This window comes from Gymnogyps californianus, chromosome 2, assembly GCF_018139145.2.
Source record: "Gymnogyps californianus isolate 813 chromosome 2, ASM1813914v2, whole genome shotgun sequence".
NCBI classification, from domain to species: Eukaryota; Metazoa; Chordata; class Aves; order Accipitriformes; family Cathartidae; genus Gymnogyps; species Gymnogyps californianus.
The window spans coordinates 63,867,020-63,891,876 of NC_059472.1; the positions used below are offsets into that span (position 1 = coordinate 63,867,020).

The following is a 24,857-nucleotide window of genomic DNA, read 5'->3' on the forward strand; positions in this document are numbered from 1 at the left end:
ACCTGTGCTGGTGCTGCTACCTCCTCAAGCCTGCTCAAGCTGTGTTAGTAGACAAATGCATCCTAGGCTGTGATGATGGAGGCCTCTTGTTGCTTTTCGTATGATACGGTAGTTTAAAACAAGGGGCCAACAAAGCCATCTTTTTTTGTCTTTTAGGTTTAATTTTGAGCAAAGGTTGATGGACATTTAGTAAATCTTGGCAAGTATTAAACCCCAGAATAACTGTCTAGGAAATTCATACTCCTTATATTTTAAAGGAGAACAGAGTCAGGGCTTCTAGGACCAGGTTTCTAGGGTAAAAGTTCCAAAAGCCAATTTGCAAGTAACAGCAATGTCAACTTAGTTTTATCTTTTGCTGCCAAAGTGCAGGAAAAAGTTAAGACTTCCAACATTTTTTTTCAGGTGTCAGTGATAGTGCCTGTGTACTTCCTCTGATGAATTCCAGTGTGGTCCACTGTACGTAAGAGGGTACTACAGTCTATGGTAGAAAAGGGATTCAAATTGCATTTATTTTTTGCTTCTCTCTAGTTTTAATTGGTGAAGTTGGTGAGAATTGCATCTCACATGAAACCATGTCATTCTGAGAATTCCCAAAAACCGCGGTACTCATTACTGTTTGTGAAAAATGAACATTTGTTTCTTGGACGTTTCTTTCATGGACCTGATAAACTCTGTAAAGTGTTTTGAGAATACTTAAACGGTGCTTTTCATCCATCAATATCACAGTACTATATGAATATGATTTTTCTTGGATCCTCAGAAGTTTCTGTTGATTGTTATTGCTATTGTTATATATATATGCTTTGCTCTGGAAATAGCCAAAATTCTTTGAATTTACAATTCAAAATATACAGACCTTTTTAAATTTTCAAAAATTGGAAATCTGGGGGTTATTCAACAATTTTTAGGAGATACTAGTGCATTTCCTCTTTTTCTCTATCTTGGACATACATACCTATTGATTCTGACAGCACGTGAAATGAGTGTGTATCCATGTCTTTCTTTTTTGACTTCGTCTTCAAAGCTGATCTAATTGGTGGTCACTGCTGCATTTAGCAGCATTTGGCTCTTTCTGAAGTGAGTGGATGATGAACTAGGGAGCTTTCCCTTTTTATCTTCATTTTTTTTGGTGTGAATTAAAGAATATATTCTTTATGTCAGGAATTCATAAGAACTTCCTTTATGTTGGCAATTTCTGCCCACCCAGAAGGACTTTCAGTGGTTTGGAAGCAGAAGCAAGAAGGATGTGAGTAGTATTGCAGGGTGCATTTCCCCGTGATGCCGTTACAGTTCTTTCTGATGCCTGCAAGAAAATGAAGTTAATGGGTGCAGATAACTTGCCATTTCCAGTGATACACAAGTGATGACTATCAGCTGGCTTTTTATTTTGTTACTTTAACTATTGTAGATATATCAGTGTGGAAGTTTCAAAGTCTTTAGTCTTTGAAAGCCTGTAGCTTGTTTGGAAGTCTCCTGTGGAGGTTCTGGTGCCCTAGGAAAATGAGTGGCTTTACTTGAAGAACAGGCTCATGATGCAAAGCTTGAAGTTCCATCATTCTTGAGCTGCAAGGGAAAATACATGTTTGTAATGGATAGCATCAAATATTCCTCAAAATAAAGGTGACCTTTGTTCCATTTGAACCAACAACCATATTGTCTTCTGTATTCCATTATTGAGGAGACTATTCTCTTGGATTAGTCTCTCTGAAGGAAGTGAGGTAACTTTGTAAGGCCATAAGACAGACCTATGATTTGATTTAGGAAGGATGTTATGCCCTTGAAAATGAGAAAATGTTTACTTGACACAAAGGTCATATGTTGAGATGAGTTGTTCACATTCAGTTTTGTGCAGGCTATTTAAGGAGCTCATTAAAATGATTTTGCTTCATTGTATCCATGATTTCATTGAAAGAATTAATGGTCTGAAAAAGGGGAATTTTTACTGGAAAAAAAAGAAACTCTGTTTTCCATATGTCACATCCTTTACAAACACTGCAGATTGGGTATTGAATACTTGAGGACAGTCATACTCTGACTGAGAAGTGCTTTGGAAATTCTAATACCAGGATTAGCATAAAAAATAAAAACCAAAGTGGAATTTAGTACTTGTAAATATACTTTCTTTGGGTTCTTCTGTACATATCCCTACCCCTTCCCTTAAAGAGCTGGCATATGACCAAAAAGAGAAGTAAATAAAATTGTATTGAGCATCAAGTTAAGGAACTTTGCAGTTCATTACAGGTTTATGGATCATCACTAAATTGCTTGTCCTTTTGATCTTAATTTAAGATTACTACTTTCTAAATTTCATCTGAGGATTAGGGCAATGCAAGTCTTACATTAAAAATCTTAACTGCACTGTCTCCACCTTCTGGCATAAAGGAATTATATACTACTTTTTGGACCAGAGGAAAAAATTGGAGAAAACACTCAACTAAAATGTTCTCTATTTCCATCAAAGAAAAGATCTTCTGTCCGCAAATGACTGATGCTTTTGTATAGAACTGTAGCAGATACTATATCAATATACAAAAAAGCTTTGTAGGAAGAATACAAAAATCTGTGTTGTTATCTCATAAAAAATGGTGGTGGCAGCTCAAGAAGTGGTATTTTTCTCATTTTTTGTATTTGTTTTTTTTCTTTATAGGTAGTGAGATGGTGCTGAATTGTGACTGTGGGATGTCTTTTAAATTAGATTAAATATTGAAACAAAAACTCCATGATTCTGACCATTTGGAAATCCCAGTTCATGAAAGAGGAGAATCTTTAGCTGTATTGGTTTCTGTGACACAGCCAAAGTATTATGTATTATGCACTTGTAATTTAAAAATGTGTGTGTCTCCTCATATATTCTGTAAAGATTTGGATATTTGACCTATGCAGATGTAACATAAACGTTTTGCTTTTGAAGATCTTAAAAACATGTTTCACTTCTTTCAGATACTTGGAAAATTATTGAAGCTAAAGACCTAGCTCCTATTTTCAGTAGAATTACTGAGCTTAGCTTTTTCCGTGCAAAACTATTGAGGCCACAACAGGTTTCTTTCCAAAACTCAGGAACAGCAGTGTGCTGCAAAGAACCTTAAAATGTGTTAGGTAATGTATGACTGTCTCCAAGCAGAAGAATTTGTTAACCTGAAGCTAACGTGGCAAATTAATTTTTGGTCATATCCTTTAAAAATCTGTTCAGCTATACTTGATTTATATGAACATTAACAAAAGATTTATGTTACAAAAAGTCAACCCACTTTTGAGTTAGAACAGCTTCATTTTGAACATCAAATATGATGTTAAGAGAGTGCTGTTTGACAGAACGGCGTTTTAAACTATGGAAATACTGAAGATTTGACTGCTGTCTGCTTAGCTTGGGCTTGATCCTGTGCTCTGGTGTTCTGCTATGTTGTACCTGGTGGTACCATCGGTGCAGTCTTGGAGCCTATATAAATCCTTTCTGGTTTATTTGTGCAATACATTAAGTGGTTACGTATTGTTGCGCGTTAGATATTTGTTACTTGTAAAAACGTAACCAGAATCTTTAAAAAGTGAAGGTAGAAGGAAAAGCACAAGAGCTCGCATCTTGCATCATTTTTAGTCTTGTTGGTCCATGAAGTTCATGAGCTATTCTTCCCGACTTCTACTGCTATATGAGTTTGCCAGCATTACATTGATATCAAAAGGCTTACTCAGTCACACTAATAAGTACGAGTTAGACTTAAGCATGTGCTTAAGCTGCCGTGGCTGCAAAGGGTTACTTGTTACATCTAGAATGTGTTTTTGGTTACCAGTTGATTTAATCAAATTCCAGATGCTGATTCTTTGCTCCTGATGATGATCCCTGTGCCAGACTAAGGTTTGATCCAAGACTAATTTTGCAAAAAGAAACCCATATAACCTTATGTATCATGTGGTCACTGGAACTGTAGAAACTCGGAGTGCTGTTGATGCCTTCTCTGATGCATTGGTTCCTGTATTAATACCAACTGTAGGCTAGCCCTTAATTAGTGCAGTGGCTTTGATGAGAGCAGAGGTGAATTGGCTTATGCAGGCTGAGGATTAGGACCACCCAGATTTGTGCCCAGTTTGTTGCTTTGCTATTGTCCTCCTGTCCTGTGGCAAATCTGAGAAGGGGCTTTCAGGAGAGAAGCTTACAGGAGAGGAAGCACTATAGGCTCCTTTTGCCTAGAGGAGGCTTATGGTGTGCTGAATGCATCCTTCAAGTAGTGATAGCCATTCGTGCAATAAATCCATGCAGGAAGCTGCGAAGAGGTCTGCCCGCAGCTCCCTTTGGGTGTGAGGCACTACTCTCGCATCAAGGAAGCTGAGGCATATGCTACTGAAATTGTGTTAGAGACACAGCTGTGTTATCTGAGAAAAGATCAGAGCGGGAAGAAACAGAGACATGGTTCAGTGTTATGGTCTAGATCTTGTGTAACGTGGAGAACTGACCACAGCTCAGCAAATCGCTGACTATGGTCCCAGCAAAAAGTATTGACAGTAGCCATGAAGTGTCTACCTCAGAAGATGTGCTCTTGTCCTAAAGGCAACTTTTAGAGAGAACTAAAAGAAACTGAAGGCAATTTAATTCCATAGATTAATTAATACAGGGATAATTTAGAGAAACAACAGCAACCACCTCATAGTTGTTTTCTTTCATAGAGAATTCTTTCTGGATTATGGTTTCATGCAGGTGCATACTCCCATATAGTGATATTTTGACACAGTTTATATGGAGGTGGGACAGAGGCAAATCTAACTCTGGGAAGGGTTTGCAGGAGGAGATTATTTTAATGAAAACTCAGATGTGAGGTAGAGATGGAACTGGTAAAGGCGTATCATTAATTGTTACTACACCTAACTTGTGCTGTGCAGCTGAGGAGCTATTGCCTTGATAATACTTGTTATTAGTTGTGGGGATAGACGTGAGGCTGTTGACTTTATTAGGAGTACTGCCTGTAAATGAAGCGGAGCGCATCCCCGGTCTGCGTGCTAGAAGTTTATCGTCAAATGAAGGCAGAGATAAGTGTCTCCATTTACTGTTGACTTGGAGAACTGGAGGAATTAGGCAAGAAGGCTGGGGCGTAAGGCTCCTTTGCTTATTTGTATTACATATGTGAATATTTTAATTTCATACTGAAATTATTAGCAGCACCTATGAGATTTGTGTTCTGCATTTTTCACTTGCCTGGCAACTAGTTTGTAGTTGTGACTACAAACAGTTTACAAAGATAAAATAAGGGAAATACATTTTTTTTTTCCCCCCTAAGCACTTGAAAAATTAATTATTGCACCATCCTTAATTGGTGCAATACAGTTGAGTTGAAGACAAGGTTGGACGCCAGAACTGGGATTGCGATCTGAGATTTTTGGTAAAGCACAGAGCAGGATGAACTTCTATTGGAGAGTTAGTGAACAAATGCCGACAAGTAAGGCTCAGCCTGCAGATACTGTATGCAAATAATCAGCCATCTTTTTTGAGATGTGCAGTGGCTAGTGGAGATGAGCTGAATCTGAGCCGGTGTTGCAGAAAAGGCATGTTCTGAGACTGCTGATACCTGCCTGTGACAGCTGGGAAGCATCCACCTCTGGTGATTACTGTATCTCTGGCTGAAAGTGGCTTGCAATTTCTGTCAGAGATTGATCTAGGTGTGACAGCGCTTTAAGGTTTAAATCAAACTATAGGATGGCTTTAAATGGGCATGAAGTGTGTCAGAAGAGAGTATGGTGTGGAGCCACCAGTCCCCTACTTATTAATATGTCTTGAATGTATGAATTTTTGTCGATGGAGAAACCCCTAATTATCCTGATACAACCTTCAATAGTTGAAATTCCCAATGCAGGTATTAATTCACTGCTGGACAGGTTCTCTGATAAATCAGATGGTCTGAGAGGAAAGTATCCTATAAAGAAGATGGAGAATTGGTTTGAGATTGCAAATTGTCTTGTACAGCAAAGAAAAAAACTGCTGTTCTTCGCCAGGCCAGGCAAGGGAAGAGTGGTCAGGTCTCCGTGGTGGGCTGGGAACCTGCTGTGGGGGTGCAGCGAGGCAAAGGACCCATGGCTGCTGCGTGCAGACAGTTAAGGATGGACTTGTGGCACTCATCACTGAAGTAAATTCTTGATATTTCCCAAGTTATACAAATAAAGCTGTACTGCAGTTAAACAACATAATTTTCATCTGATCTTTTTTTCTGTATACCAAACAGTGCTTATAAACCTTTTCAGGGTAAGCTTGCACTTCAAAGGCTTCATCCTCCTCTGCTATTAATTGCTGTAGTGTTTTTGAACATACTGACAATATGCTGACTTACACCAGCTGAGAATATAGACCTGATTGTTTTACTTCTGACTAATTATGATAGTTTCTATAATGGTTTAGTGAACAAAGAAAAATAATAGTGTATAAGAATCAGAAAACCACAGTTAGAGAAGCAATATCTGGATCCTCCAAAGGGCTATTGTGATCTGGAGGTGGTTATTCTCTCGTTATTTAGGTATAGGTAGCTCAGTATAAGTTTGGTCAGTACTTTAGCTCAATGAGAGACCTACAGTTGAAAAACTGTTCAATGTATGCAACAACTGTGCACTCAATTCCTTATAGGCCTTCCATAAATTATTATTAAGTAGAAAAGCATCTTTTTACTTCCATAGGTAATAAGTCCAACTGATTTGAGTGTATTTCCCCAGTTTAATACTTTCTTACTTTGTCCTCAAAAATAAGCTTTTTTTTTTTTTTTTTAGCGTGTACTTGAATAGTTTTTTTGTACCCTGCATTGTCTGTATCAACATTGCAATTACTTAATCTTGTCAGGAAGTACTTACAATTGTGGTCATGGCCTCATTCAATGGGTAACTGAACAAAAAACTGGATACTTGAATCTGCAGCAAATTGATGTTTAAATCATAGTATAAAGCACATAGATAAACATTTAGTATTTAATCATCTGTTAAAATGAAATGCATTTTCAATTCTCAATCGCTTCATATCAAAATGAAAAGGTAATAAATGTCAAGATTTGATTTCCCACCTCCATCCCTCTTATAAACTGTGTTGGTAGCATCAGTTTTCTAGTGGTGACATCTTTTTGGGAGCAGGAAGGTCACACTGGGCAGTTGAGCAAAAGCTTTTGGTAACTGGATTTGGACGGTTAGAGTTTGTGCTGGGGTTCAAAGATGCTGCCTTTCTCTGCAATACTATTTCATGACTTCCCCTCCCCCCCTTGGGAAATGAAGTTTTAGAGGATATTTTAGGAATGCTGGGGAACTATACTTGTGGCATATTCTTTTAGAACATGGCTCTATTTGTGTTTGTCCTCTTTCTCTTTAGCAGGTAATCTAAGCAGAGAAAGGAAAGAAAGGTTCATACTTAGAATGTTTAAACGTTTATGTTGGCTTCGTTTTGCTTGTTGTTGCAGTCATGGTCATTTTCTCCTTGGAGCTTTTAAATTTGGGAACCTGGATTTCTAGTTCAGGAAAAGTTGAACATCCCGTGGCCGGTTCCCTGAAAGCTGTTAACGTTTCATGTCCTAAATATGCTTCCAGCAACAAAGGTTAGGCTTGTCTGCCCAAGTTTAAGCATGTAGTAAATTACTTGATTACACAAAAACTATTGAAGCTAGTGCTCACTCACACGGTGCTCATCACAGTGAGACCTCTGTAACTAAGTGCCTAGAAGTTGGTTTGATTTTTAGATGTCATAAGTTTAGAGACCATGCTGAAAATGTAGCCTCGTATCTTTCATTATGTCTGTCTTCCTGCCATGATTTTAATTTCCTATATTGCTTTTTTTTTACTTGAGTCTTTTAACTTTTGGTTGTGCATAAAAGACTAATAACAACTCTTTTGTTTTATAGGTACTAAGCCAAATGATCAATTGATAATATCAATGTTAAGAATGGATGGGGAGGAAAAGAAGAAGAGAGATGATGTTAATGAGAGTTTACAAACAGAGTTGACAGAAGAATCCCGGAGAAATACATCAGGAGAAAATGCTGGATGTGACTCTTCGTCTCAGCAGAAAACAAGGCTTATATCAGATGAAGTGTTCAGGGGCCTTGAAAAGAAAAGAAAAGAGAATGGCACAAACAAAAGGACACTGTCAGGATCACCAAACCTGGATGTTGTTGAAGCAGACAAACCTGAAAATGTCTCCAGAAAAAGAAAGTGGAGTTCTTCAGAAGACTTGAAAGATAGTGAAAGGAAATTGCACAAAGTCATAGCTGGAGAAGCAGGTAGTATGGTAGCTGGAGCTGTAAAGAAGGAAGGAGTTGCCAGTTGTCTTGGTGATGACATATTTAATTCAAATTTCCTGTGCCTACATTGTGATTTCAAATGTGCTGATGGTGCTATATTGAAAATTCACAAGGAAAATAAACATTCACAAGAGGTGCCAGCTGCTGTTCCTGATAAGTTATCTTCTTCAGAAGAAATCAGTGTTGGCTATACAGTTGGAAACATAGACAAAGATCTTAAAGGCAAAATGAGTGATCAGTGTTTACCCTCCTTCTCTGATATGGAAAAACATAAACGAGAAAGCCCCTCTAAACAATGCAAAGAGCAAACATGCCCTCACTGTAGTTGCACAGCTGAATGTAGTTCAACGTTACATATACATGTTAAGCAAGATCATGAGAAATCCACGATATTTTGTTGTGATCTTTGTGGTTTTCAGAGTGCTGAGGAAAATCTCCTACATTCTCATTTCCTCGGCAAGACGCACCTTCGACGCCAAAATCTTGCTGCACGGGGAGGATTTGTACAGATATTGACAAAAAAATCCTTTAAAACCCAACAATCTACTGCAACCAAAAAGAGGAATGTCAGAGCAAAACCTGAGACCAGTAAATTAACGGCAAGAACTGCTGATGCAAAAGAATTAAGTGTTTGCACACTGAAAGGCTCAAAAGTAAGCTTGTCTAAACAAAATGATGGCACTGAACTTGTTGAAATGATACCATCTTCAAATGTTCCCACTGAAAAAACAGATACTATGACAGAAGAAATGTTGCTTTCTTCTGGTGTAGAAGGAAATTATGAAGTCTGTACTGAAAAACTAGAAATACCAGGACCCTCAGAAAATATCTTGCAGAAAACAGAACTCCCTCGAAGTACCAAAAAGCTAGTTAGCAGTTTAAAGACGACAAGGGGATTTGATAGACTGAAACATAAAAGAAACGTTGTCTTGTTAAGGTCTTCATTTGGACAGAGTAGGTCTTTTAGATTAAAAAGGCAGGTTAAAAGAAGGTACAATTTGTTGGGTAATAGTAAGAGAGGCAAGTCTGAAACTCAGAGAGTGTACATGAAGCGTATCTCCAGCACACAGCTTAAACCTGGTGATTCAAGCCCTATGTCACATACAGAATTAGAAAGAGATGCTAAAAGTAATTGTAATACTACTTCAGAAATTCAAGATCTTACTGAACATAAGCCAAATACCCTTTCTTCCAGCACTACAGATACTAAAGATTCTGATGTTAAACTTACTGCTGATCATGGTGTTCTTCATACTTGCATTGATTGTGGTCATGTTTTTCAGAACAGAAAAAGTTTGGAAATTCATGTTGCAAAGCTTCATACAAAAAAGATCCAGTTTCATTGTCAGATGTGTAGTTACTCCTCTGGAGTCAGGGAAGACATGAAGCAACACTGTCAGGACAGTAAACACCAGATGGGTGGTTGTAGCTTTAATTGTCACCTCTGTTCATTTACCAGCTTGAATGTGATCAGCCTTCGAAGCCATATGAGTGAAGCGCATAATATGTCCCATAGTTGTCCAACTTGCATTCTTTTTTTTCAAATGGAAGAAGAGCTGATAAATCATCAAAAAAATGAGAAACATGATGGTTCATTATTTCAGCAAGCTACTCCATTGAGTAACAGTGATGGGACCTTGCAAGTGGTAACTTATGCTGACTCAGTATCAAACAATAGCCAAAATCTTGCAAAGGAAATGGAAGTATCAATGAAAGCAAAACCAACAGACTCTTCCTTCATAAATCATAGAAATGAACTAAAGCATTCTGTTCTGAATAAAACCCAATTTCAATGTAAAAAGTGTTTTTATAAGACGAGATCTTCCACGGTTCTTACAAGGCACATAAAACTCCGACATGCACAGGAGTATCACTTCCTTTGCAAAGCATGTAATCTCTACTCACTGAGTAAGGAAGGAATGGAGAAGCATATCAAAAGAAGCAAGCACCTTGAAAATGCCAGGAAAAACAACATTGGACTACGTTTTGAAGAATGTATTGAAAAGGTTTGTGTTGGTGTTGGTGGTATTAAAACAGTGGTGGATCCTTCCATTTCTGGGAGTGGGAATACAGAGTTAGATAAAGAAATTATACATGTTTCATCCTCTTCTGTGGAAAACATATCGAGAAATAAGGAATTCGTTCCACTTGATCAAAGGATTGGTGAAAATGAATTGATTTTAGCTAATGCATCCAAAAGAGGGAAACCCAAAGGCACTATTTCTAGGACATGTACCCATTGTGGTCTTTTGGCCTCCAGTGTTACAAATTTGACTGTTCACATCAGACGAAAGCACAGTCATCAGTACAGCTATTTGTGTAAGGTTTGCAATTATTACACTGTAACCAAAGGAGATATGGAACGCCATTGTGCAACCAAAAAACACAAAAGTCGTGTTGAAATAGAAGGACGTGGAAAACAGAACTCAGAGATCATTGTTAGCCCTGAAGGAGGTAATTTTGAATCCATGAGCAAGAAGATTAACAGCCCCATGACTGCCTTGTATGAACATGTTGAGGATGGTAACCACTCATCAGATTTGGAAAATTCTGTCTTAGACAATCAGGAAGTTGAGCAAGGCGATGCTGAGCTAAAAGCTGTAAATGCCAGTAGGCTGCCAGACTTGGAGCATACTAGCAATCCATTAAATACAAACCAACGTATATTTCTGGAACCAGCGAGGGTTACTCAAGATGGTGACCCATGCTTCCAGAGAAGAGCAATGGGTGCAAACGACAACAAGTGCATACACTGCAGCTTCATTGCTCATTCTTCTTCTTCTTTAGAGCTGCATGTGAAGCGAAAACATACAAAACAATTTGAATACTACTGCATGGCTTGTGACTACTATGCTGTTACTCGCAGAGAGATGATTAGGCATGCAGCAACAGAGAAACATAAAATTAGAAGAGAATCTTATGTTTATTCTTCCTCTGGGGAGGAAGCAAACACAGCAAATATCACTAAAGAAGGTACTGCTTTGTCTCAAGAGGAGCACCATCACAGTGCAGGAGAATCGAAAACTGTTTTAAGTGAAACAAAATGTGCCAGTGGTGCAGTGGAAGGTGATCATATGAGTAAAAGCTTAACTGAGTGTACTGTCTTAGATGAAAATGCATCTGCAGGAACGCATAAAGGCGGCAGTTCCCAAAATGCTGTAGAAGGTGAACTTGAAGAGGAGTCTAAAAATGGAGGAGAAAACCTTTTTTGTGAAGGAACCCAGCAAACTCCTCAGAAAGATAAAGTTGTTAAACTTGACAAGGAAGTATCAATTCAAGAAACAGGTACTTGTGAGTTGCAGAAACGTAGGCATGGTCGGGAGCTGCTCAACTCAGATGATGATTGCACTGCAGAAAATCAAAATAGATCAAGCAGCACAAACTTGAATTCAGGAAAAGGCGAGGAAAGCTTGGAAGCAAATAGAGAAAACTCTGAAGTAGAGTGTAGAAACACAGACATTCTCAAAAAAACATCACTGAAAAAAAATAACCCACTTATGCTAACTCTTCCAAAAACAAGTAGTGCAGTAGAGCAATCAAATTTTGCTGGAAACATTGGAGAAACGGTACAAAATATACATAGTTTAGAGGGTGACAGAAGTTTCAAAGAGGATCCTACTGGGGAGGAGGAAGAAGCCCTTATGGAAGCACAACATGAAGCAGAAGTAACTATAAATAACAATGTTTGGGAGGCAGATGGCTCAACAGCTGAGGGCATGCAAGAAAGTAGTAATGAGGCTTTAGGAACAGTTTTCAGTGCTGATGATAAAGGAAAGGCAATGCAAAATTTTGGCAAGTTTGATTCTTCTATAGTGAGGTTAAAAAGCCATCAAGATGGGGAGTCCATTGACCATTCTGCTGAAGGACAGATGTCGGGTGGAGTGAAAGCTAGTGAGCTCACAGTGAAAGCACACCCTTCACCAAGTGGTGGGAAAAAGAAGTCAGAAGGAATTTCCCTTGGGGAATCGACACGTATTCGCTGCGATGACTGTGGTTTTCTAGCAGATGGTTTGAGCGGACTAAATGTTCACATAGCCATGAAACATCCTTCAAAAGAAAAACATTTTCATTGTTTACTCTGTGGAAAATCATTTTACACAGAGAGCAACCTTCACCAGCACTTGGCCAGTGCCGGGCACATGCGAAATGAGCAGGCAAGCGTGGAGGAGCTGCCCGAAGGAGGCGCTACCTTTAAGTGTGTGAAGTGCACGGAGCCCTTTGATTCAGAGCAGAGCTTGTTTCTCCACATCAAAGAGCAACACGAAGAGCTGTTGCGGGAAGTGAATAAGTACATTGTGGAAGACACTGAGCAAATAAACAGGGAGAGGGAAGAGAACCAAGGCAATGTCTGCAAGTTTTGTGGGAAGATGTGTAGAAGTAGCAATTCCATGGCCTTCCTAGCTCACATCCGTACCCATACAGGTATGGAAATGCTCTTTTTACACGTGGTCTCTTTCAAACAGAGTGAATTATACCATTGGTCTTTTTCTGCTTGTTAATCTCTTTAACATTTCTTATGAACTGGCATTCATATTGCCTGATGAGCCCGATGAAATTCAAAATTACCTAAAGGGGTATGAAAATACAGTGATCAAAGGGCAGAAAATGTAAGAACATTTTAAGCGCAGTCACCCTTCTGCTTTTTGTTTCGTATGGAGAGATTTCCTTCCCTTTAATCTAAGTTGTAACCATTAATTGGTTCTTAAATTTATATAATGAAGCAGTGGTGGTTTGAGAGAACAGTTAGCTGTTCTTTCTAACTTCCTCTTCCTTGCAGTTGTTTAATATCCAAATTGTTTATTTCATTTCAATTCAGTTACACTTTCAGCATTACATAATGCTTCAGGATAGACATCTGATATTACATCATTCCTAAATAAATACCAATAAGAAGCAGCAAGAGGTTATTGTAGAAATAAATTATGGGAATTGGAATTGGTCAGCCTTTTTGGAAGGTAGTGTGTAATCCTGATGTGATGCACAGGGATGTAGCATCTGATTTAGTTTCTGTGCTGATCACACTTTCAATTCATTTTTATGTTTAATTTTAAGTGGAAAATTTAAAAACATTTTTGTAGAAAAATGCATAAGCTGCAGTTCTAAATTTATGTAAAAATTCACTGCGATGTTTCTATAAACCTGCCATACATTCTTTATTTTAAATAGACAGCTTTTCTAAATCACTGAGCTCTGCTTAGACAAGTGGTGTCTCCATGGTTGAATTTATGAGTGGATTTGAATAATAAATTCACATTTCAATGAACATATTTTCATTAAAACTGTAAGGTTTATTTTACTGTACTTTTAAATAATGGCTTATTATGGAAGCTATAGTTTAAATTCATGCAGTATTTGAAACTTAGTGCATGGTTACAAGGAAGAGAACAAAAAGGTAAGAAAAAAGAAATATAAAAGAATGGTAATTCCTGGCATAATCCTAAAATAGTTTTGTAAGGTTTTTTATGAAAAGGCAAGGGCGTGACTGGACAGCAAAGTTTAAAATTAATCTTGGGGAACACGGACATTGTATTTCAAACCTTTCACAGTATTTTACTATAACTGCAGTATTCATGTATACCAATAACTCACATACTTAATACTTTCAGCATTACTTCTATCCTGTCAATAACGTAGTTATCTGTATTGCTTCAGCTAATATCCAACTTTGAATGCAGTGTTAAGTCTTTAGAGGGACACTCGTGTTCACATGGTCAGAACAGCTGTATAAGCCCTTAATATGCCCTCTTACGGCAGATGAAACTGAATAAAACTAAGGGGGAGGATGCTAATGGAGCTCTCTTTAGAATTCTTTATGCAACTGTCTGGTCAAGACATGTTGCTTATAATTGATGTGTCCATTACTTGAATTCTCTTGTAATTATAGTCAATAAGTCTTGTAAATGTGTTAAAGCTCACTAAAAGCATACAAATTCAAGAACAGAGTAAGGCTAATAATTTAAAATAATCAATGTAGGCATTTCAGCACTTAATTTCCCTTGTGTGTTGATAGCTGATCATTCTTAATCCATTAAGATTTATTTAGTCGTTTACAATGCAAAATAGGTTTGCACTGGTCACTTGTGCCATTTGAAAATGTCCACCAGGTTAAGTGCAGAATGTAGTCCATTAGTCTTCCTTGACTATATGTATTAATTGCATTTAAAATCAAGTTAATGTGGATGTGAAAGTGAGGTAACTATCAATATATGACAAAGCAACCCTACTTACATAAGTTACATCATTGATTGTAACATTTAGTAAAAGTTAGTGTACTTTTTAACATCTTGTGTGTAGGTCTTATCATGAAGTATATTTTTATTGTGCTTTTGGATGGCCCTAAATATGCAAAGCAGTAAAAGAATCCATTTCATTTTGCAAGTCATTTTTTGGTGGTGCGTGCGGAGGAGGTATAGAAGGGTTACAGAATAGAGTTTTAGCTGCCCTCTTTCTCACGGCACCTTAAAATGAAATGCTTTTCTTACGCTTTGCTTATTCACATAAATAGTAATGTGGAAACTTTTATTAATAGTTAATGGAAAGGTGGCTTTCTCTTCCAATCCCTATTTTCATATTTGTGATTTCCTTTGTGTCTTATAGAATCTTTTCTTCCAATCTGTATAACAATGGATGCAGTTGAATAAGAAACAAATATTTTTGGGTTATTGAGAGTGGTGGCAGAAGGAACTGACCTACTCCACCAACTGTATATACACTGGCTTCTAACATTGGTTAGGCAAAGTACGGTATTTCTAGCTTCTCATCTCTTCCAGGGTAACACCAGGTACATAATAGGAGCAGAGCTGCACATTTTCCCATTTATTGTTCTGATTATGTGCTTTTTAAAAAATCTTTCTTCAGCATCCAGATGTGCATATATATGTTTATATATGTATGTATGTGTAACCATATCCAACTCCATGCCTTTTTTTTTATTGAGTAATTGGTGATGGTTTCGGGTGGGGGGGGAAGGGAAGAGAAAGTTGTAGAAAGATACAACTAATGATTTCCATTAATAGAAAAATAATGTTTCAAAATACCATTAAATAATGTAGGAGATTTTCACATTGCAAATGAAAGGGAAGCTTTGCTAGGGAGGAGATAACAAGTAAGTCCATCACATGTTGACAAGTGAAAATGAGGAAGTGTAAAGAAAAATAAAAGGAGTAGTAGAGGTGGAAGACTTTTTAGTTCGCAATTGATGGAGGTCCCATAAACTTAATTAACAATCAACATCTGATGGAAAATCACCTGCAACCACATAATCTTTGTTTCGTTTCTCATCAGTTTTCTCAGTTAATGGAAGGTTTGCTCAATGTAAGCGTGGTATCTTACTCCCCATGTCCTAAACATAGGAGGAACTGGTATGATGATATTTCATGCGGCTCTGCTCACTTTGCATTGGGCCTGAGCTAGGGACACAGCTATGCCTGCAGGTGCAGATGATGTTGCCTTTGGCTGGCTTAAAGCTGGGGCAGTGAATTTTTCTTATAGTTTTGTGTTTCTATTTTCTTAATGTAAAATAAGGACTATGAACTCCAGTCTTCTTTGTAAAACAGTAGCATGGTTTGTGTCTGTCTGACCTGAACTCTTAAATTTAGTCCATTTTCAATTTGGTGGTTCCCCCTGCCCCCAATTCTCTTGTTAAGAGCCTTATTGTTTACTGCTACCATCAGAAAATGTACACGTTGTTTCCTTGCCATAACTTGTGGGTAAAGTAATTCTGTGGCCTTTTTTTTTTTTAAAGTCATTTGGTTGGAAAGATGCTATATTTAAAGTATTTTCCTCATTTTTCTGTGAACGAAAAGGCAAGTGTGAATCCAATAGTATCCCATTTAACACAGCATCTGAGAAGCATTAAAGTTTGTGATAGGTATGGCTAAGAAATGGTTAATTGCTTCAACATTGTTTCAGATAGCCTTATGGCAAATACAGATTTTTTTCCCCATTAATTTAACTCTTAGACTAATGTCTTCATCGTAAGTATAAAATTTTGGGTTGTTCCATCCAAGAACATACTGGAATAAATTTGGCACCAGCAACCTAAAAGGGAGATGCGCTGCTTTTGTTTCAGGTGGTAAGTACTGACTGGAGCCTGCCAGCACTTGAATTTTCATGGAGTTTAAATGGAGATGTTAACAGATACTCAGCTCTGGATCTGAGAAATAAATAAAAAAAACTCAAGGCCTCAGTGATTTTTGGATGAGAGCAGTCAACAGAATAACACATTTCTGTGTTGTCAGCACACTGTAGCTACGATTGGTCTGAACTCAAGTTCTTCACAAAGGAGTCATGTAAATGGAAAACAGCAAAGGTCTTGTATGGAAGCCCTGTGGGACACCTGCAGTAACAGAATGAGGGACAAATTTACAATTTAATCAGTAGGAGAGAAACTAAGGGAACATAGGATTGAATCCACATGGTATTTGAAATCTATGACAAAAAAGAGCAGTATAAACACCAATAGATTTAAAAAAAATCTGCTCCAGCTGTGGCCTTGATGTTATTAATTGTGCAATTAGTCTTTAAGATCGTAAGTTAAAGCATCAACTTTAATACTCTTTTATTTAACGCAAAGATAGGCTTTTTTTATTTGCATGGGTCTCTTTACAGAATGCAGTGTTGATTTGAAATGTCACCAAATTAATGATTAATTTAGTTTTTTCAGGATCATTTAAATAAACTGGGGTTTTTCAGTGTGATTGATAGAATGTGATTGCTGTTAGCTGCAGTCTCAACCTGCTTTTGATATTTAAACATATAAAGCTGACTAGATATAACCATTCAGGTGCTAAATATATTTTACATCTACTTCCAACACTAGAAATGGAAGTATTAAGAGATCTGGCTTCATTGTCATTGAACTGTGAAATATTCAACCTTGTCTGCCCGTGCTTAGTACTGTTGACTTTTTTATTTCAGTTAGAAGATTAAAATTAAATGCTTCATTTTTCGTCAGCTTTTGGGAATTAAATTGAAATTTAAGACTCTAAAAATTTTTACTAAGATCCTCAATTTCACCAATGGATTCTTGGAGGATATTCTGTTTTCAAGGGCAAAGCAAAAAGGTTCATTGATCAAGTATGATATAGTGCAACATTTTTCTTATCAGAGCTCTTTATGTATATTTATTAAAGATCACATATTTCATATTATGCTTAACTGTATGGGAAGAAGTACTTCACAAAACATATACTAAACATAATATGGAGAATCTGTGACCATATTGTACTTACTTTTAACTGCAATTCTGTGATTTTGATTTATTGATTTAAGGATTTAGTGGTCAGAAAATTGGAAAGTGCTACAGCATGCTTTAGAATGGTGTTGCTGCGTAATAACATGGGGACTGACATGTGCCTAATTTAACTATTTCAGTAAAAAAAATAGTTTTTCCATCCTTGAGAGAGGATCACTGTTAATTAAGATGGACAAATAATTTGGCTTTTTGCTGAACTGATGTGGTACAAGAAATAGGCTGGTACTTCTTCCTTGGAGAAATAATTTCAGAGTTCTTTGGTCTGCAGTAGACATTTAATATTAAAGTTTGTTCTTGAAATAAATAATAGCCAAAATGTCAATACTTCTGGTTTGCAGAATAATCATAAATTCTTGACCATAAAACAGTCATAAAGGCATAATATTTTATCCACTGTATATTCATACATTGCATGTCATTACAATAGCTAGGTGATGAATCATTTTCTGTGTGTGACAGAACAAATCTGAAATACCAATGCTAATGTGAAATCTATTCAAAGTCAGAAGACTTGTAAAATTACTCTACTTTAAATATATTTGCTTAAAAAACAAGTACATTTTGCAGTTTACACCAATATCAAGCCATTTTAACACCATTACCTGAGTTTCGGCATTTGGAAATGGGGAAAGGTGTAGAACAACTTTTGCTGTCTTGTTGAAAGGTTATCTACCTACTGTATGGTCTTCTCATTTTAATGTTTTGTGGGGTTTTGTAATAATAATAAAAAGAAGAGTAAATTATTATTAAAAGTTAAGAGAGTAGTTTCTGTGATCTTGAACTTAAGGAAACTTTAATGAGTAATGTATAGTATATACCGTCTGTGTCCTGGGAGTTATAAATTTATGTACGAGATACTTTTTTTTTTTTTGTTAGGCAAAAATCTCAAACAGGTTAAATGTGGGATAGGCTTTTTTAAAGGTTATTTTTTCCCAGGATTTTTTATTTCTTTAACCGTGGGTGATATATTATTCTAATTCAACTCATATGCTATGCTAAATTTTACTTAGGATCAAAGCCATTCAAGTGCAAGATATGCCACTTTGCAACAGCTCAGCTCGGAGATGCCAGAAACCATGTCAAGAGGCACCTTGGGATGAGGGAATACAAGTGTCATGTCTGTGGGTGAGTAAATTGAAACAGTCTCCACCATGGTTAACCAGGAGAAGAGTGCAGGATATGCATTGTTTCAGAATTGAAAACTCTGATGTGAGCAAGAGTGGCTAAAATTATGCATGCATATCCTCCTTTCCATTGTTATGGTAAATTCCTTAAATACAGTTATGACATTCTTTTCCCACTTCTAATCCTGCACTGAAGATGAGCAATTTTATGGGCTACAAGGTCAATTTGAACCTGTAATCTGTAAATTGACTAAATTATAGGATGTTCATTCACATTGCCAGGGAGAACTGTAAATTCCATTTAAAGACATAAAAAATATATAATATAGACTTTACTGTGTGGGTTTTTTTTCTTTTGCTATACTGTTATAATTTTAGTACCATTAACAGATTTCTGGACTCCATTAGGGTTTTCATTCTTTACGAAAACAAAACAGAAGACTGATTTTTCAAACAAACGGATCTAAAATATTGCAGGCATAAGACTTTTAAAATAAATTGAAGTCTTTTATGTATGCTTGTGTTCTTGTTTGTTACCCCAAAAATCTTGTTTTTCTTTTTTACTTAATCGTTATTTCCTCAGAAGGATCGTTCATAATGTTTAATTGTCCTTCAAATGTGTTGCATTTAATAGGAGGCATTGAGACTCCTTAATGCAAAACTAATTAATTTAGCAGAAATGTTTAAAAGGTTTTAAAATGCCATGGCATATATGGTACATCATAGGACATTCAAAGTTGGATTTTAATACCCTAGTACTGATTAAAAATATATTTTAATGTTATTATGCTGGAGAAATTAACTAATATATGCATCATATAAAAACATTTTACTCAAACCTATGTAACCTGCTATAGCAGTCTTATGGCTAATGTGTAGAACAGCACAGGTTCAATTAGATGATGCAGTGCACACATGAATGGTGTGGTGTGATGTTGGGGATAATACTCAGCAGGAGGGGTTTTTTTAGCCTTAGTATACCGATCTACTGCAGGACAAAGTGAGTTACACATTTTAAGGGACAAGTGAATCTTCAGCTGAAGATGCAGCTGAGTGATTTTCACTGATTCATCTCTCTGTTTTTCAAATAATTTTGCATGTGGCATTATGAGATACTTTGGATGTTTTTACTCACTTAAGAAAATTAATTGCTGACTTCTTGAAACAAGAAATAAAAATGTATGAGCCTAATTCTTAAGTCCACTGAATATCAGTAGTAGAATAACTTGTGCTACTCTTTATTTTGCAGCATGTTTAAAATTAACATTATGTGTGGTAGGCTATTTTATATTGTTTGAAAAATCTTACTATCTCTGCTATATGAATTGCCAAGAATTTGGCATGGAAGATAGTTAACAACTATAGATCCACAAAACTGTTTAGCTAAGGCTAAGCTCTGTTCTTTAGAAGTTGTCAACAAGCTTGACAATGGTTCTTTATTCAATTTCCTTTTAACTTAAACTGAAAAATCATCATGTTATTTAACTATGTTATCGTGAGAGGAAAAGTAAAAAAATCTCAAAATAGCTAATACTGTATCTTTTATAAAAAATTAAAATTATTAGGATTTGGCACAGTACCTGATTTTTTCAAAAACTAATTCCTTCAATTCAGGATTGACACGTTCTCAGAGTCTGTCTCAGAAATTACACAATTCTCGGTTGCAATTCACGACAGTTACGCAAGAGAGAGATCAAAACATGTATGAATGGTTTAAACTGTGGACTTCAATGTTAGTCACTTTGCTAAGCTGATTGCTTACTGTATGTTGCTGACATGTCATACCTGGTAGCCAAGCAGGTACTCATTTTCCATTTTTGTGTACTAATGTATTGCTAATTTTCATCAACAACATGAAGCTGTGCTATTTAGATATGGCAAAACAATCAGCTGAAGAGACATATACCACAATACCTTGTGCTCACAAAAATCTGATTTATATACCTGTTTAAATAATCATCACATTTCACTTAATGTGCACCAAAAATGTATTTTAAGAATTATATATTAACACTGATTTAATTGGAAAAGACATTTTTGTACAGTAGCTAACAGTCCTGAAGAATTGAGCAGGATTTGAAGAAGGAGGAATGACCAGAGCAATTTGAACCGTAGTCCAAATAATGAATATGCCATCCTTAAATGTGGAAGAAGAGAAAAAAGTGTAATAGCCTGTGCTGTATTTCTGCTATTTTAATTGAAAGGATTGGGTAGTGTGTAGGTTAAAAAAATAAAGTAGCAACATAAAAAAAAAAAAAATTGCTAGGATTGGCTATCGGATTAGTGGCACTATAGAGCATTGGTACATTAACACCACTGACAATGTCAATTCATTATCATTGATGGCTAAATAATCTTAGAAATGCTCAGTGGACCTATTAGTTCCTGAACATAAGCAGCTCATGCTGCATTTCTTCATTAGCTTTAATTGCTATAAATTTTACCTTTTTAAAAATCATGCTTTAAAAGGTGAAGTGATCTTTCAGGAACATTAACTCTGTAATTTTGTCACAAACAGAAGGTCCTGCACTATGTTTTCTTTTCTACAGTAGTTAATATTCTATCCTCTGACTCTTAGATTCATAGTAATAAGCCCTCTGCTAGTTGCGAGGATAAATTGTGTTTCAAAAGCTTTTGAATCTGCTTGGGCACTTTTTAAAGGTGAAATGTCAGTGCAACATCGTGGTGTAGTGTGGTCTCAAAATACCTTTTTTTTTTTTTTTTTAATTAGACAAGTTCTCTGGAAATTTTTGTCTAAAAAAAATGAAAAAACTATCTGTGGTGGTGTTTTAGGAAGGGTTTGCTGTGTCTCAATTTTCCAAATGATCCTCATGTTTACATGATACAAAGTACACAATATATAATTCACTTAGTTGTTGAAAAAGGCAGTAATTTTGCTGTGTTATTTTATTTTTTTTTAATTGAAGTTCAGGGTTTGTTTTTCTTCAGCTGCACAGCAGAAACTACATGACAGAAATTGGACACTGCTAATGTTTTAACATTTGGAATAAACCGTCTGCTACTCATTTCCTTATCGCAGATGTGTGTTAATTGTTTTCTTTTCCATACCCATGGCTGTAAAATATATCCCATTATTTCAGAGATAGTATCTATTTTCTGCAGGTAGCAAACTGCTGCATATTTTAATTCAGTTTTTGAAAGTCTGGCTCTGAAATTGGCTGATACCCTGGGTTACATGAGCAAGTCTTGGTTGCCCAGCATTTAAAATTTTTGTTTCGTTTGCCTGGTGAAATGCAGTGAAAAGGCTTATCATGCACTTTTCAAATTTTATGCCTCGGGTAGAACATGAAAAATGCATTGTTCTGCACTTGAGATTTTGAACAGAATTTATAGACAATATTTGATTTAAAAATGCATCTACTATTCCTTTGCCTTTTTCTTGCCTTTGCTTTCAGAAACAGAATTTTGGGGGATGTAGTTACATGTTTCAAGTAAGAGTGGCTGCTTCTTTCTTTTTTTTTCTCTCCTTTATGACTTCTTAAAAATCTGAGGAAGATGGGTATAAGGTAAGTTTGGATTTTTAGGAAAATTTTCAGTATTTAAAACATGCACATAAACATTTTTTGCTACCTTCCTAAAAATTGAAAGGACATTTGTAGCAATGTCTTTATTACGTTTATTCCATATATAGTATTCCATATGTAGCAGTCAAGTGTTTTAAGGAACAAAAGTAAGTATTTGTGTATACAAAGGAATTTGGAGGGGAGTGAAAAAGGTTGGGTTTTTTCTGTATTTTGCTGAAGTAGTTCTTTCTTGTGGGGTTTGTTGTTGTTGGGTTTTTTTGCTTTGTTTTGGTCTTTTGGTGGATGGAGGTATTAATCTTTTCTACTTTCTGCTCTTCAGTTCTGGATTTGCTTTGAAACTCCTTTTCCCAATTAATTTTGGAGATGTTAGAAGATGGTCTGGTAAATAAGTGTTTTGCTGAATTCAGTTATTTTTTAAAGCCTCATATAAACAAGCTTTGAGGAGAGTTATAGTGTCCCAAGCATGGAAATAACTTCACTTTTGCTGCTGTTGTTAATGCTAAGAATAGTTCAGAGATCTTAATCTGTATAAAGTTCAGTATTTTAATGACACTGGTTGCTTTGAGAATGTCTAAAGAAAAATACTTGCCTATATTGAGTATAGTGGCTAATAGATCTTTGTACTTTATAGATAAGAATGTGCTTTGACCAGCTGCATCAAAAAATTGGCTGTACTCCTATGTGTTGTGTTCTACAAAAATCTTTTAGATTTTCAGATTTTTTTTAACTGATTACTGATAATGTCAGGCTACTTGTAGTGAAAGCCTGCTCTTAAGATTGCTTTTAGCAAGCAAAAAAGACTTATTCATAAATTTATTGGTAGGAGCAGGAAAAACATTATATTTTCAAGGATGCCTTAATGTACTGTAATGTAAATTAATTATTTATACTTGTGCAGTTTGGGAAATCTTAAATAGAAAGTTGCCTCTCTAGTAAAACTATTTTTGTGTGGTATTACCTAGTTTTTGTGCATTAGAAGGGATCTCTGTGTAGATGATTATAATGTCACTTTCTGACCTTTGCAGCTTGAATAATTGTAAATCATTGCTTCATAACGTGTCAGAGAATGTCTGTACTAGGCAATTAAATGGCAGAATATAATAGACCAAATTATTGCCTGTCATGTTTTCAACAACACAGTTAGTATTTGAGTTACACTTAATCATTACGTGCATTAGCAACTTCATTGGAATCCAGCTTCAGGCTGAGCATGAAATACATTACATTATTTAAACCTCTAATGGTAGAAGTCATTTATTTGTGTTGAAGTGTACAACATGCAGAGTTTCATAAAGCAAGGAACACTTGAGAGCTTAATTTATCCAAATCAAAGTCTAAATGCAGATAAACACAAGTGGCAAAAATTAGTAATTTTTATAGGCTGGAAATATTTAAAAATACATGGTTGTGGGTAATTGTAGGCAGCAGGAATAAATTAAAATCACTATTTTTAGTCAGCTCTGAGAACTAAAACTGTTGTATACCTAAATCATCAAATGCATCATGAAATTGCATTTTTGAATGAACAATTAATTACACACATCATACCTACAGCTGTGTCCAAACAAAAAATATGTATTTGGTTCAGCTGTTTAAATCAGAGATAAGTGCATGTGAAATGACTGTTCCAGATCCAGCTATTCTGAGTTTCTCTATCTGCATTTTCCCGTTTGGTCCTATCATACGCTTGTGTCTACATTTACTTTAGCAAAGAAAAATGAGGTGAACCTACGTAACAGTTTTCCAAACTTGCACACCCTTTTTAAAAAATTAATAAGAAAATACTAGAAAAATATATGGAGTAAGGTAACATATGCGTTGTATTATCTTGCCAATTTTTGTTCAGTTATCTATCATTTTATTAGATTTGCAAACCTGACCTTCAGTACATAGTCTCTATTTTTACTATTTAAGAAAACTACTTGAAATGGAAGCAATTTACTTTTATTCAGAAAAGCTCCCAGCATCTTTAAACAACTGGTACGGATCCTACGGTGTGTTGTGCGAGACGCTCTTGGCCTGGAAGTCTGCCATGGAGTTGGCTGGAGTTAAAGTGCGTGAGTGGGAGACTCGGGTGCAGGCAGTGGAAGGACTCTTCTGTTTGAGACTGGTATTACCATTGATACAGAAAAGTCAAGACCAACTTTCTGACTTAATAAAATGTGTTTTTAGCAATTTGTATGCTAAATTGGATTATAATAATGATTTAGTTGTACTTGCTGAAGAGACAAGGTATATAAGGGACATACTCGTGAGAGTGTACGTTTGTATTTGAATTGGAGATAGATAGTGATACAGACTAATATCTGTGCTGCATGCAATCCAATTCAATGCACTTCCAAATGGTAATTATCGAGATGTACAGCAGTGTGTCTGTGATATGTGCGGCACGTGTAACTAGTGCTTTTACAGACATGCATTTTTAATTTTTTACTTTACTGTAGCTTGCTCTGACGTCCAGGATGTGTGTGCTTCTGTTAGGCCATAGGCATCTCGCTCTGAACGTGTCCTCCGAGAGCAAGCACCTTCTGTGGCCACGCAGGGAGGGTTTGAGCCCTTCCTGAGAAGGCAGGAGTTGTGACTAATGGGAAACAGGCTGATGGTGCAGGAATTGGGGTTTAGCAGTTAGTGCTAAGGCAAGCGGCAGTCCTAAAATTCAGTATATCTACTGAAAAAGAGACTT

General features: G+C 36.3%; 1 protein-coding gene across 2 annotated transcripts in view; it reads left to right on the plus strand.

Moving 5' to 3' along the window:
* Window positions 1-7,882: 7,882 nt before the first annotated feature.
* Window positions 7,883-24,857, plus strand: part of ZNF407 (zinc finger protein 407) — a 328,922-nt gene continuing 311,947 nt past the window's right edge. Inside the window, exons 1-3 of one of the 2 annotated variants that reach the window (XM_050892105.1) lie at window positions 8,170-11,540; window positions 11,586-12,671; window positions 18,516-18,630. In XM_050892105.1, coding sequence (XP_050748062.1) covers window positions 8,234-11,540; window positions 11,586-12,671; window positions 18,516-18,630 — 4,508 coding nt within the window. In that variant the 5' untranslated portion in view covers window positions 8,170-8,233. Of the gene's footprint in view, window positions 12,672-18,515; window positions 18,631-24,857 lie in introns of both variants that reach the window. The other variant, XM_050892104.1, reaches the window with a different exon arrangement.